The sequence below is a fragment of the Diadema antillarum genome, unplaced genomic scaffold (genome assembly GCF_040938485.1).
Source record: "Diadema antillarum isolate AM-2024a unplaced genomic scaffold, OU_Dant_1.0 scf00000029, whole genome shotgun sequence".
In the NCBI taxonomy this organism is placed as follows: domain Eukaryota; kingdom Metazoa; phylum Echinodermata; class Echinoidea; order Diadematoida; family Diadematidae; genus Diadema; species Diadema antillarum.
The window spans coordinates 402,983-418,737 of record NW_027270918.1 but is presented as its reverse complement, the minus strand read 5'-3'; the positions used below and the strand labels follow the sequence as shown (position 1 = coordinate 418,737).

The 15,755-nt window shown below is 38.7% G+C and overlaps 2 protein-coding genes across 2 annotated transcripts in view; both read left to right on the top strand.

The window, feature by feature from the left end:
* Positions 1 to 2,856: 2,856 nt before the first annotated feature.
* On the top strand, positions 2,857 to 3,900 carry LOC139739426 (adenosine receptor A1-like). Its single transcript, XM_071650042.1, has one exon. The coding sequence runs from the start codon at positions 2,857 to 2,859 to the stop codon at positions 3,898 to 3,900; it is 1,044 nt and encodes a 347-aa protein (XP_071506143.1).
* A 7,141-nt stretch (positions 3,901 to 11,041) lies between these two features.
* LOC139739414 (uncharacterized) overlaps positions 11,042 to 15,755 on the top strand; it is a 30,727-nt gene continuing 26,013 nt past the window's right edge. The window contains exons 1-3 of the mRNA XM_071650033.1: positions 11,042 to 11,188; positions 14,682 to 14,793; positions 15,426 to 15,488. Of these exons, the coding sequence (XP_071506134.1) occupies positions 11,094 to 11,188; positions 14,682 to 14,793; positions 15,426 to 15,488 (270 nt within the window). The 5' untranslated portion in view covers positions 11,042 to 11,093. The remainder of the gene's footprint in view (positions 11,189 to 14,681; positions 14,794 to 15,425; positions 15,489 to 15,755) is intronic.

Sequence of the window (15,755 nt, the reverse complement as noted above, 5' to 3'; positions counted from 1 at the left end):
TGATAATGTTTTTTCTTGAACATTCAAAAATAAGGTCACTGATCCTTGTCCAGATGTTTCTTATTCTCGGACAATATAACAAATTGTGCATTAATGATTCATTTTCATTACAGAATTTGCACTGTGCATTTGTGGTAATTTTCCATTTCAATAGATTATCCTTAAAAGGTACAATATTGTTTATCACTTTGAAATTAAACTGTTTTATCTTGTTGAGTTTCACTTTCAACAGTTTAAAAGCAAATACTGACTCCCAAGAGCAAGATAATTGAGTAGGAAAAGAGAGAAATAGGAGAAAGAAGAAGAGGAGAGAGAAAGAGAAGGAAGGAATAGCATAGAATTTAAAGGGGATGGCTAGTAACTGATCAGTGGGAATCAGTTGGAATGCTGGGGGATAATTGTTCCAATCCTTGTGGGATTCAATTAAGAGTACATTATATATCTATTGTTGTGTGAAAATTATTTGCTTCAGAATGGTTTCATATTCAAGTAATGTGCAGTTAATCGTTAACCATCGCCCCGTCACTGTACAGGCATGCTAACCTGGAAACATTAAACTGCACATTACTTGAATACGAGACCATTCTGAAGCAAATAATTTTCACACAACAGTAGATATATAATGTAGTCTTAAATGAATCCCACAAGGATTGGAACAATCATCCCCCAGCACTCCCACTGATTCCCACTGATCAGTTACTACTAACTAGCCATCCCCTTTAACAATGACCCAGAGGAGATGAAAGAGAGAGTGAAGAGAGAAAGACACTACTGGGGAGAGAGAGATAGAAAGGGAGAGGAGTGAGAAACAAAAGAAAAGTGAATGATGATGAGAAGGTCCAAATGAAAGAGATCAGGAGAGAGACAGCTTGGAGTGATCAAAGTAGAATCAGTGATACAGGTCACGTTCATGTATGCAAATTAATAATGCGTCAGTTCTTTTATACATGCAAGCTGTTTCCTTTGGATCTATAGGAACATAATGTGTGTGTAGGTGTGTGTGTGTGTGTGTGTGTGTGTGTATTTTTAATCCATTTTTAGCATGGGGTGTAACAAAATACCGCATATTGTGGGTGCAAAGAAAAAATCCCAATGAAATTACGTTGCGCAACAATTTTATGAGACCAAAAAATGCAACAAAAACAGACACATAAATAGATGATGCAAGTTTCCTATTGTATTTAATAATCGTGTGGAAGAGATATTCATAAGACATGAATACACAAAGAGTTTGGGCAAGGATAAGACATCGAGGCCAAAATATCACACAGTGTAACTGTTGATATACAGTAAACCTCACGTAAATCAAGAATCCCGTTAGACGACGCAATTATAGATTTACCGTTTTTATGGGAAGTTATAATGGAAGAAACTCGTCACCGTGTCCAGATTTACTTGACTGCAAAAAATAGTCGTGGAATAAATGGAACCATATTTATTTTCACTAAACTCAGACAAACAAAGATGTTACAACATTTCAGAGTTTTAGGATTATTTTTGAATCAGGGGATGTTCGTTATTCCGACGGTTCGTAGGCCATGTATATCCAAAACTGAAATAAGGTTCGTTTTCCTGAAGGTTCGTAATTAGAAAAATGAAATAAGATTCATTATTCAACAGGTTCATTAATACAAAAATGAAAAAAATGCACGTTTCAGATTAACTAGGGACTTTAACTTAAACGTTGATTATAATTTTCTTTCTTTTTTTCATTTTCGTATTAACGAACGCGGAATGACAAACCTTCCAAATAATGAAGTGTAACCTTTTTTTTTTTCAACAAAGCGTGGGTGTTGGTCACAATCACGTATATTTGGAGAATATTTATTGACTTCCCGGCCTTATGATTCTGGTATTGGTTTGTATAATATAATAAAAGTAGATACTAAAAGCATGTAATATAATGACTTCTCAAGATAATACCTGTACAAGAAATTAATATCTGATCTGCGTTTTCATTTTTCGTTGTCGTTGATCGATGATGTTGCTAATGAACCTGAAACATGTGAAATTTAAAAACATCTTTCAAACACGCTACGGCAATGTTATACATTATCGAACGGTGAGGGGAAAATGTCAATAGGCAATTTTACGTAAAAAGGTATGTCAATTAAAACTCTCATGCAAAAAAAAAAAAACACAAAGAAACATATTTCATAGTGAAGTGTCCCTTGACATTTAAGAGGACGAAACCGAAGGAAGGCATGAAAGATATCTAGCACAATATTTCACTCGCCGTCCCTCCCCCCTTGGAATAAAAGAATACTTACAAATTTCAAGCACTTGAACCAAGGACTCACGTTGACCCTGTTTTCCCTCTTTCACTCCCTCTCTCTCCCCCTCCCCCCTCTCTCTCCCTCTCTCCCCCCCCCCTCTCTCTCTCTCTCTCTCTCTCTTTCTCATGTTTAATTCATTCTTTAAGTGCAGTGATTCCAATTCATGCATTCTAATGAACAAAATATGAAAAGTTCTTGTAACATGACGATGATCGAAGACAGGCCACGTGATCGACAGTAATTGAGACTCAAACTGACACTGTAAATTACGTAGCACGATCAACTCGTTTTGCTCTGACAAGCCCAACATTGGACGTTTAATAGTGATGGCAAATCTTTCCCGCCGATAATGAAATTACCATGGTATTTAAAAATTGATTGGCTGTCACTGCTGCGGCAGTGCCGATGCGGATCGCAAGGCAATCTCGGTATCAGTCACTTGTGCAAATATCGTGCCCTTGTCACTCTCACTTCCAAGTTGGCTCGTTCCATATTTCATGCCCGCCCGATAATTATATATTGCACTACATCTTTTTCTACCACATTCAGTTGAAAGACAGTGGTGGTATCTGTGGAAGAGATGGCGACCATCGCCCCTTTTGAACCATCAGCATCACTGCAAAATTCTCTGTATGAATGTTTGGTGCTCCTCCTGAACATCCCTACCATTGTCCTTGCGGCGTTCGGTAACGCCCTCGTGGTGGTTTCCGTATGTATCGAGCCCGCCCTCAGGGAGACGAACTACCGCATCCTCACCAGCCTGTCCCTGGCCGATCTCCTCTTTGCCGTACTTGCTGCCCCGCTCGATCTGTATAGCAAAATCAGACTGCATCGAGACTCCTGCGCAAAACCCGAAACATACTTCACTGTCTGGAGTTATGTCTTTGCCGGGGTGTCTTTCCTGCATTTGGCGCTTGTCACGACCGACCGATACCTTGCCATCACCAGGCCCCTGTGCTACATCTCCATGGTAACTCCCGCGAGACAATTCGTCGTGATGTCCCTGGTGTGGCTGGCAGGGCTGGTCTACGGTATCTCGGCGGGCGTCAATTGGAGCGTGATAAAATATGACAACACAACGTTAGCGTCCCATCAGTGTTTGGAAGGCGTTGTTAACGGCTCCTCTTCCAATCAGGGAGGACAGTTTTTCGTATTCACCGGCTCCTTGATCATCGGGGTCGGCGTTTTCTTGATCGTGTTGAACTGTCATATCCTCAGGGTTGCTGTCATGCAGGCACAGCGCGACATGAGGCGGCGGCTAATGATGAACGCAATTTTAGGCCCCCGCGGGCGGCGGCCCGGCCACCTTGCACCGAACGCGGATACCAGTACCCGCCACGTGAGGGCGGTTAGAATCATTCTCTCCTTGGTAGCGGCGTTTTGCCTGAGCTGGTATCCGACTGCCATCCGCTTCTTCGTAAGTTCCCTGGTCGACGTCAAACCCGCGACAGACCAGATCCTACAAGAGGTCAGCTACGTATCGTTGAAGATTAGCCCTCTGGTGAACCCCTTGATTTACTGCTTGAGAGACAGAAACTTCAAAAGCACTTTCTGCACACTCTTCCCGCCCTTTAAAAGATGTTTCAGGACAACAACGGTTCACGTTCAGCCGGGAGATGGCTGATATTATGCATACTTGAATATACTACAATGATCCCTTTGTGATAGCAACAAAGACAACGATTCTTGTATTTACCGTGAACCTGATTCAATATCAATCCAGGCATGCCGTTCAATATTTGTCCAAAAGCCAAGCAAATTGAGAAAATTTCGTCTCGTGTTACGCAGCAAACTAGATCTATAAACGTTTTCTTTCATGTATATCGATTGCGCTTTAATTCTTATATAGGGTCCTGTTACCATTTGTTTTTTGAAAAAAAAAATCGTATTATGTGCAACAACATGTAGGCCTATACATTCTTTTCCTCGTTTCTTTCCATCAAACGTGCATAAATAAAAACGTGTATTGTGTAATCTTTATATTCAATATACTGTACACATCTGTGAGGATTGCCATAGCTTATCTGAGTCTTTTTTTTTTTCATACTTGTATTCTTTTTTTCGTGATTGTGATGTACGTATTAGATGAGAGACGGAAAAAAACGCTAAGTTTTGATGTACGTTGTGTTTGCAGTAAATTATTGCTACATGTTGTTGGCTTTGTTTATTGATGCCATCGTCGGGATAGAGGGACATGGCAGTAGATAAACGGAATGGTGCCGGGTGGCTGTTATACAATTAATAATGCACAGGACTGAATGGATCGGTGAGAATTGGATGCGCGAGTTTAACTTTGGAACTGTTTAAACCCACGAGCGCAGCTAGTGGGTTTTAGACTGTTCCCAAGTTAAACGAGAAGGCATCCAATTCTCACTGATCCACGAAATCGGCATGTGCATTATTTGTGCTATAAAATGGGCCCATAAATTCTTGAAATACAACCATTTTCCCCATCATGCGTCCGGTACACTTGAGCTATATGCGTTCGGATTTTACCGGACGCATGGCTTAGTGTTCACGGATCAGTAAAAATCAATGCATGACAATAAATCAGATTACAGAGATTCTAAAGCCTATTTTATAATAATAAGTTGTGCATGCATGTTTGGCAGAGAAATTGATGGCTGATCAGTCTTTTCGCTTCTTCTTGGGAGCTACAATAACAAGATAGAGATTTTATTCGTTAAGCAACGTGTTTCACTAAAGAACTTTATCGCTGGACAATCAAAAATTTAGGCCACTGCAACCATAATCACTGCCATCATTAGTAACTACAAAATGATGCAAAGGACAGAGTGGAGAGGTGAGAATGCGCGAGTTTGACTGTGGAACTGTTTAAACTTTTAGACTATTCCAAAGTTAAACGAGAGCATCCAATTCTCACTGATCCACGAAATTAAAATCATTTGTGTTATAAAATGGGCCCGTAAATTCATGAAATACAACCATTTTCCCCATCATGCGTCCGGTACACCTACAACACTATACAAGACTTGAGCCATGCATTCGGATTTTACCGGACGCATAGCTCAGTGTGGATCAGTAAAAATCAATGCATGACAATTGGCCAATCAGATTGCATAGATTCTAAAGCCTAGTTTATAATAGATAATAGTAATATAATAATTATAATAAGGTCTTATTTACCCTGGGTAGCCTCTTCATACAGTGTTGCCATTGCTCTAACAGAGGGCCCTGCCATTCATGTATTCTGAAAACTATAATGAGATGACTTTATATATAATCTACTTGCAAAAAGAAAATCTTTCGAAGTATGCGAATAAAAAAAAAATGCATTTAACTCATCGTGTACTAATGCCCCTCGTTTTGTCTTCAAATATTTGTAAAATGTACAGCATGTGAAATTCTTGCTCTTAAATCAGTAAATAGACATAATGGAGTGTGCTATATGACGCTATATTTTATATCAGCAAAATATTGATTGTGTTTGATATTCCTGATAGATTATGCTATATGCCTATACGGTCTTTATGATTATGTCGACACAACTTTTCTTTTTCATTTTATTATTGTTTCTTGTGTGACTCTTCTTGTAACAATAAACGACAAGATTAAGGGGTTCAAAGAATAAGATATGTGAAGATTCGAAGACCCGCCATATCATCACGAAAGAAGCGCTTGCATGGTATCCATACAAAATGCTTTGAACCACGTCAATAGGCAGACATAATTAGGGCCTATACGCATTATGCGTCGATTAAATCGCGTCATACAGGTTGATGGATCTTTAGTTTGATACTATCTTTGGGGAGTAATGTATACCTCTGTACACGCACGCAGAACATGCAGGCAAGTTTCATCGTCCATCAACAAGCTTTCAGTAGATGACGTTATTCTGTCTTTTCATGCTTGTCTGGCGTAGTCAAATCGCCCATAATGTGTTTGACGTACAATTAATACCCTAGATCAACATTTTACTGTATACACTTTGGGTTGAATCAGCAGTGAGTGCGCTTGTGTGCAGTGGCGGATCCAGGGAGGACCGCACCGGGCGCTCACACCCCCCCCCCCTTATGTTTTGTCGAAATAAAAGAAATAAAAAGAAAAAATGGGGGAGGGTGCGTGCGCCCCCTCTCTAAGGAATTCCTGGATCCGCCCCTGTTTGTGACATGTGTGCTCGATCAAATCGCCTCAACACAATTTTGTTGAAGTCGCTTTTTTCTTTTACTTTTTGGATTTTGGGATAGAACATTGCAAATTTTTTGCATTTCCACTTTAAGTATAAGTCTAATCACCAGGCATCAGACCCACAAAGATGTCAAATTCAGGCTCAAAATATCTTATAATCATTCTTTTATTAACCTGCATGTTAATGAAATCAACAGAGAAAAAAAAAATAGAACTGAGAGAATACTTTATATCGTAATGATTTCCAACAATTTTTGTCTATGGTTTCTGTTATTTTCCTGCTTCACACAGGATTTCATTTTAAAGGGTGTGTACAGTTCTGGTTGAGGTGAGGATTTAGCTTTTAATGTTTTGCGAGATATTCAGAAACCACTCTTTGAGATGTCAAAGAGCGTGCGATTCTAAGGGGTATCAAAAGTTTATTTGATGAAAATCGGTTTTGAAATGGCTGAGGTGAGATCCTAATAAAAGGCGTGGCCTGTCGCCCTTTATTATTATAACTTTTTTGGATATCTCAGCCATTTGAAAACCAATTTTTATCAAATAAACGTCGAATCCTTCTTAAAATTACATGCTCGTTCATATTTCGTAAGAGATTTCTCATTCTCTCACTTAGGAATGTTCAAAACATGAATCCCCACCTCAACCAGTACTGTACAGTCCCTTTAAAAGCTAATTTCCATTGTATATTCACTTCATAAACGCGACGTCATTATTGAGGATGAAAATGACACGTGATTGCGAGTTCAAAGGTGTAAGCAAAATCCTTAAATCATCCTATGATATTCCCTTTTAGATCAAGTCCTTCAACAAACTACATTTGCTGTGGTTTGTCCGTGTATCTTTTTATCATTAAGATTTTACTATAATGTTAATGTTTTATACAAAGTAGAACAAAAACTTTGAGCTCTCTATATAGGTTGGTCATACTTTTTTTGTGGGGGGGGGGGGTTGTAGAATTATACCAAGAAAATTGTAGGCCTACTGGTACACGACGGAATTTTGAATTGACCACACATTTCAGAACGTTATGTTTGTTTTTAGTTTGTTGCTGTTGTTGTTGTTGGTTTGGTGTTGTTTTTTTTTAGGAGAGCGCACAATAATTATTCTGAGGACCCAGTTTATTTGATGAAAATCGGTTTTGAAATGGCTGAGTGGTCCCACTAAAGGACGACATTCTTTCGCTTGTTTTGTGGATATCTCAGACATGTCAAAGCCGATTTCAATCAAACAAACTTTTAGTTTCTCTTGTAGAATTGTATGCTCTTCGGTGGTTTCTAATCATCTCACAAAGAAAAGTTAAAACCTGAATCAAATCTCAACCAAAACTGTACCATCCTTTTAATCCTCTGTGGGCCAATGACTCAATGTGCACACACAACCTTCACACACAAACCTATGGGCTATAGGTAACATAATGTGGCACACAGGGAGTTAATGAATCTAACCAGTTCCACATTAACCCTAAAAGGGCCGGGGGGGGGGGCGGATTCCGCCTTCCCCCCCCCCCCCCCCAACGACGTTTCGCGCTATAATTCTGTAACGCGAGAAGGCCTCGTCGCGAGGCTTCTTGACTTTGTTTGTTCAAGTCTCGCGCAACTTTTGAGACCAAATTTGCAACGTCCGCGCATACTTTTGCGAAGCCACGCCCATTTTTGTAACGGAATGTCGCCCCAAAACGGGCACAATTTTGTGATTTTTTGTACATTTCCTATGGAAAACAGTGCTCTGTCATGAAAGTCATAAAAATGATTATTTTTTACAATTAATCACTTTCATTGATATAATTTTAACATAGATGGCCGAGATCTCGGGGGCGGAATCCACCCCCCCACCGGTCTGAGCATAGCCAAAAAAGCCCGGCCCCTTTAGGGTTAATGTCATGCCTAGTCTTTCATTAGTATAGAATATGCAGTAAAATTCAGAGTTGCCAATTTTATGAGAAAAAGTTGATGATCTTCGCATGGGGGGGGGGGGGGCAACATGATTCACATCCATACGTTAAAGTAGCGCAAAATATCATATTTGGTCCCATCGAGGTAAATGATGCACAGAAATAATTATAATAAAATGACACATGGAGGAAGATGAAGTTATCATATTTTATTACTAATTAGATTACCAGTATTAGATAAATAGTATTCATTTAAAATCTAACACTTTTGTGTGTGATCGTGTGATAGATGAATTGAAGAATGTCTCACAATGGATATGTGCAAATAAATTGTCACTGAATATTGAGAAGACTAAGTATATGTTTTTCAGTAATTCTTTAGATAGATTACCAGGTAATGTTATATTTGACACTACTCCCCTAGAAGAGGTTTCGTCTATTAAATTCTTAGGTGTTAGTGTTGATAATAAGTTATCATGGAAGTGTCATATAACAATATTTGTAATGTAATTGCACGTAACATAGGTATAATGAATAGATGGAAATATTATCTTCCTTCTTCGGCTTTGATTACGCTTTATTCAAGTTTGGTATTGCCGTACTTGAAATACGGAATTCTTGCTTGGGGAATACATATTCGACATTGTTAGATAAACTTTTTCTTCTGCAAAAGATGGCGCTCAGAATTGTTTTTAACCTTCATATCCGAGCACATACTGACAAGCTGTTCCTTGAACACAAAATTCTAAAAATAAAAGAGTTGTATTTGTTTCAATTTGGTCAATTTATGTTTGATTACAATTGCAACCATCTACCCAAAATGTTTTATTCTTTATTCACCGTAACAGCCACGTATTATCCCACAAGACAATCTAAAGAATTTCATCTTCCCTTAGTGAGAACTGTACACACTCAAAATACATTTGTTTATACCGGACCCAGATTTTGGAATAGCTTAGATAATGATTTAAAAGAATCTGTGAAGTTAATTACATTTAAGTATAAACTTTAAAAATATTTGTTTTCTAAATATACCAGTTAATTTTGTTTAATGAAAAAACCTGTTATGTTTCACTTGTCCTTGAGATTTTGTAGTGTGTCCACAGACCTTTTCCACCCCTCTCCTTTTCCCTCCCCTTTTGCTTCTCTATTCTTCCCTGTTCCTCTTTCCTCGTTCTTCGTTGTCCAGTATCTGTCTGAGTGCATTTCCTCAAGTTCTGTTATTTCTGTGTTGTCATTGTTAATGTTGTTGTTGTTGTCGTTATGTTTGTTTTTTTTTGTGGCCGATTGCATAATTATATTCCTTTCCGTTTAATTTTCCTGGCATACCTGGCCCCATAGTGTCTGTGCCACAAATGTGATATGTTATATAGTTTATATGTTTGCATCTAAAATTCTAGTAAGTATTGTTCATAGTATCAGCATCATATATCAATGAGTAAATGTACAATATATATAGAGAATTTAAAATGAATATGTTTTATTGGTATAACAAATTGGTGCTGTTTTTGTTTTGTTCCAGTGTTCCACGTCTTACAAGCTTGGCTTTCTTAGTGGAACACTGTTTTCCATCATTGTGACTATTTACTATTTTTGTTGCCATGGCAAAGTGCATTGTTTCTTTTTTTCTGACATCATTCGTGCATATACTTTATATTGTATTTGAAAAAAAAATCCTTTATCAGATGAGTGTAAGAAAAATGAAAAAATTGTATCACTTTGGATTATGTCAACTTTTTCTTTTCTTTTTGATGATGGAAATAAATACACTATTGAATTGAATTGAACTGAATTGAATTGATAGTATGATTAATTTGTTTATTTTGTTGTTGTATTTCTGTTATACATTATACAATATGATTTTATATATTGGATGTATCAGCTCTGATTCACTTGTCGTGCTTTTTGTCTCTTGTTATTTACTTTGTCGTTTTTCCCCTTGTCTTTTCCGATGGATGAAGAACAAAGTGAAATGGACCACCTTCCCCCCCCCCCCCCCAAAAAAGGAGGCAATACAATAGATTGTTGGGATAGAAAATGGCTTAGGCCTATAGCTGCATACTGTATCCTATATCAAGATTTGAGTTACAACACCTCCCTACAGCGTATTGTGTGCTAAGAAAGTAATTCTTTTAGTATTCTGTCAGAGATAGCATGCAGATTCTTTTGATTTATTCCATGACTTTCGATACCAGAGAAAATAGAGTCTTATAGGCCTACAGGAACACAATGCAATATAAGGGAAAACAATAAAAACAAGAGCCAGGCATAAAACACAGCTTCAAAGTTTTATAAGTCAATAATTGTTTTGTGTGTGTGTTTGTTTTTGTTTTGTTTTTGGTGTTTCGTTTTGTTTTGTTTTGTTTTGTTTTGTTTTTTGTTTTTTTGTTTTTTGTTTTTTTTGGGGGGTCTTGCTTAATTTGGTTTACTTTTAGCTCGACTTCGTTACATGATCAGCAATAGACGTATGACATGATTTTTCCATGGTTTTTACTGTTTTAACGTTCTAATAATTTCCCCGGGCTGGAGCTGTCATGGTTATTTTTAGAACAAGGTCAATGCATTGATCGCAGGTGCTACATGCGTATGTGCTGTATGTGTGACGATCGTCTATGATCGTACTAGTATCTCGTGTACCTAGTTCGTGTACGTACTCGATCGACTCAGTTGTTGTTTTGTAGTAGTGTGGTATTTCTAACGCGAATGCGCGAAAGCATAGACGGGAATTGTGCAGATCACCTTTTTGCATCGTATTTTGACTTCACATTTGAGATATGGCTACGCTTCAAGCTGGTGGTGCACCTCCATGGGCCCATATGCCTATGCCAGCAGGCTGGGAGGCTAAATATGATCCCAACCTTGGTAGATAGTAAGTATAAACGTCTGCGGAGATCGAGAGAGGTGTGGTCTACTTTTGATTGTGTAGTCCCATACACTTGATTTACTGTTTGTTTATTGACACCTCAGTGACCTTGCTGTAGTGTTAGCTGTGGTTGAAAGAAATGGATGTTGATAAACTAACATGTAAATAGCACTTAGATCTATCAAGATATAAGAAAATTAATAACACATAGTGTAAACCATAGAGTTAGGTAAATCGATATATGAGTATGATTTTTTCAAGTAGCAACAACTTCGGCAGTTTAATTCTCGCATGGATCTGAGTCGTCTCGAGGGCATAAACGTTCACTCGTGAAATAGGCCCCACCAATGCGTGTCCGTACTACTACTAATACTAGACGCCTACGGCGGCTCGCCTATTTATACTTGTGAATTCAGCCCCACAGTGTGGCGTTCATCGGTAGGTAAGCACGGCGGTGGGGCTTCCTTCCACAGTATAATACTCGTGAATGCGGCCCCACCAAACGGCGTTTACGCAAAATTGATACAGCGGTGGGGCCGATTTCCACAGCATAGCATCTTTCGTCCTCTCTTTCTTCTTGGAAGGACTCTCTAATGTCCCTCGACTAATTTAACGGCCAATTTAACCATAAATACAACCCTATCTAACCCTAAACCCTAACCCTACACCCTAACCCTAACCCTAGGACCTACCCTTGCTTGCTAACGCACGGGTGCACGCGCACTGCGGTGGGGCCTATTTCACGATTTTGCCGTCTCGAGTTCTGACCAGTGTCGTATCATATAAATTAGTTAGACGTAACCGTAGACTCTAACGACTTAGTCTACGTGGTCTATGGTTAGAGTTGGGATAACCGCAGCAGCGACCCCATACTATGCTACAGCGCCCCACAACGGGGTTAGAGTCGGGGCAACAGTTTGCGGCACCCCTAGGAATATCTGACCATATCTTCAAAAGTAGAACTAGAAGGGTTTTTTTTTTTCTAAATTGTTTTGTTTGAAGAGCAACTGAAGTTGGTGAAGAGCTTTCTTTTGATACCAGAATCATGAAATAACTTAACTCAGGATGATGGCCTTCATGATTCTAATTTAAACCGCCTGTATAACGTTACTGTGTCACGCTGTTTTAAAAAAAAAGTATGACTTTCTTAACAAAACATTAAGATTTTGTTCTGTTGCTAGGCAACCACCATCATCCCTTGTTTGTATCTTTTTACAAAATCTGTACTATCAAAAGAGGCCTGGCATGGTAAGGATTCCTCGTGTATTAACTGTGTTCAATATTCTAACATTCATTTCCTTTGTCAGTGTTGAGGATTGCAACAGTGACCAAAATATCGGGGATGGGTCCGGTTTGTGGCACACCTATGGGATTTACACACATTGCGCTATTTCACGTGTCAAAATGGATGGAAATTGATGAAATACATGCAATCTTGGAAAACTATGAAATCATGAAGGATCGAGATAATGAATCCAAATAAAGCGTTCTAACAAGCTGAAAACTAGTTGGACCATCAAAAAATATTTTGTTTTTGCAAAATTTTAATGTTTGAAGAAATCAGGGGACATTTTTGTGTGGGGTGCTGCAAACTGGACCCCCTGCCGCAAACCGGGTCCTCTTGGTGGTTGCAAATTTTCTGCATAAAATTGATTATTATGAGTATGATTAGGGAAATTATCCACCATGCAAAATTGTGATGCAGTGTCAAGAGGCCTTTGGTACCTCTTCGAATTTTAAAAAAAAAAATTAAAAAAAATTTCTGTTGCCCGTTTTACCAGAATACTACTATACAATTTGTAAGTACTAAATACCCTTGAAAAGGCCTTAACCTGCTGCAAACTGGGTCCAGTACTCTAGACTATCTACTCTAGCTCTATCTCAGTCCTCGAAACCCACTCATGAGGCCTGCCTGCTCCCCCGTACAAGCACTCCTCTGCCTCACGAGGCCTCCAGAGAGCCTCATGACGCCCAAGGGGAGAGAGACTCATGAAGCTCCCTGTTCACTTTTTATTCATCTCCCATCTGACAATAGTGGCATATAAATTGTCGCAACTTTGCAGTGATTTTTTGTTACACACACATGTCCACTATCCATGATGAAAAGAGGAAAAAATTCTGTCTGTTCTTTTTTACAACAATCGAGTTTTAATCAACCGATGCACAGCGACCCATCGAAACACGGGCGCCAGCGGGTTCATTTTCGGTGCTTTTTTCTGCGGCTCTCACCTCTCCGTGCACGAGCAGGCCTCATGAGCGGGTTTCCCAGACTGATCTAGCTAACTAACGTTAGACTCTAGAGTCTAGTAAAGAGAGTCTTAGAGACTCCAACCCCAAGCCCCTTTTGATCTGGAGATTCTCCCGCCTGAAACCCCTTGCAAACGGGAGACCCCAAGTTGATGTGCGTGAAAGGCACATCACGAGCGCGAAGTTCCTTGCGGCCGGGGTTCTAGATGCTCTCTCGTGCTATCTAAGGCTTATTTTTCAACATACGATGGCAGTAAGTAAGAAATCCTTTCCAATGGGAGACACAGAGCCAGGGCGGGAGAAATTGAATCTCAAGCGGGAGAACAGGAGATTTGCAAAAATGGACTTTCGGCGGGAGATCTCGAAAGCGGGAGAGTTGGAGTCTCTGGAGTCTTCTCTTGACAACTGCTGAATTGGACGCCAACTCGTTCCCCTGCGTATTACACGATGGACGTGATAATGAAAGCAAGCCAAATAAGGGGTAATGAACAATGGGCACTGCGTATGAGCGCACTTTGGTATCGACACGGCTCCATGAAGTTCACGGGACCAGCTTTAACCAATCACAGGCTTCAAAACTCATATTAAAGCCAAAAACCGAGATGGCCAGACTCTCTTCATATATGGCACTGGATCTAAGCATCTAGATCTGTGTAGAAACTATCTAGAAATTTTCATAGAATTTAGAAATCTAGATCTATGCCTAGCTCTAGATCCAAGTGTCGGTAGTCATGGTGGTGAGTCTAGGCTGTCTAGAGTCTAGAATAGGTCTAAAAATAGATCCCCAGGTTTATAATTCACTGTCTTTAGAATTACTCAATACAAGGGTAAATTTTATCCTCTTTTACTCGTCTACCCCAATGGGCCAAACTGTATAGTATGCCTACTGTACTAATAGATCTAAATTAATTAAATTAATACAAAAGGTATGCAAAAAGAAAGTAGTGACTAGTGTTAGGAAAGGGAGACAAATCTCAATCTCATGTTTAGTTTGTTGTCTGTTTTTCTGAATGGGGGACACTGACATGAAGGGCAGTACAAAGAAAATAATCTCCATCAATGTGAAGTGATGCACCCAACATAGAACACTATGCATGAATTAGTTACTGATAAGAATATTGAAAAAAAAAATGTATTTTGTCTGTAGTCAAGGACTAAGCTGAGTATGTTAATAGTACTGCATACCTACATGCTGCATCATCCTTCACCTTATGACATGAGGTGATATCTTGTATTATTATTGCCTCTTTAGCTTTTACATCAATCACCAAACAAGAAGTACTCAATGGACCGATCCTCGTCAGCAAATGTACCAAGCCCAGCAAGCATCGCCAAGAATGCAGCCATCACCCAGAATGCCACGTGTAATTATAGTTCCTTCATACATCTGTCTACTAATTCCTCCTCAGTAGCAATAATAAAAAATATAAAGTAAATTTCCACCGTCTCAGTTCTTTCAATGATTTTATGTTTGTGTTCTCTTACACTTGATAAGTTCGAAAAGGCTGAGCATGACACTACTAGCAACAAAAAAAAATACAAAAATAAAAAAAAATTAATTTTGATATTTGAATTCTGGTTTGAACTTGATAAAGATTCATGAGCAGATGTAAAAATAGGTAATCAACAAAAAAGTTGACGTTTACCTCCCAAAGGAAAATGGAGTGGACCACCACGCCAATCCCCGGCCATAAATGTGGGATTTAAAAAGCAGAGTATGATTTAGAAATTGAGAGGGATAGCCATAAGAAGGAAAGAATTTTTTTTAATATTGCCATTGTTGTTTTTCATCACTTGTAGTTTAGGCTCAGAAGAGTGCTATTCTGAATGAGTGTCACATAGTGATGATTCTATGTTTATATATGCCTGTTACAAATGTTTTTGCATAATCTTGAATTCTTTTTATCTTTGTTCCATTAGATATCAAGCAGAAGTATTTATTTCAAAATGCATAATTGATAGTATATTTGTGTGACTTTTTTTTTTCATTTTCAAGGCGGAGCAGATTCCCATGCAGCCAATCATCAAGCCCAAGTGCAAAGTGTGCAAATCAATTGATGTAAGTGCTCATCATCTCTTATGATTGTAATTTATTATTATGACATTGACTTCTATGAGGGTTTCTATATACAGTTTTAGTAATTTGCGTATAGTAGCAGATTGGCAAATATTTTTCCAGATATGGCCCAAGTATGTTTATCTTTTGTTTATTGAACAGCGAACATAAATTTTGATGTCAGTAATGTGTTGAGATGTGGAAGTATAAAACTTGTTTAACAGTTGTTTTGTTTTTGATAGACAAAGGGAACCATTTGAAAGTGAGCAA

What these genes read in the sequence shown, in the direction of transcription:
- LOC139739426 (XM_071650042.1), top strand. Translation starts at nt 2,857, where the DNA reads ATGGCGACCATCGCCCCTTTTGAACCATCAGCATCACTGCAAAATTCT.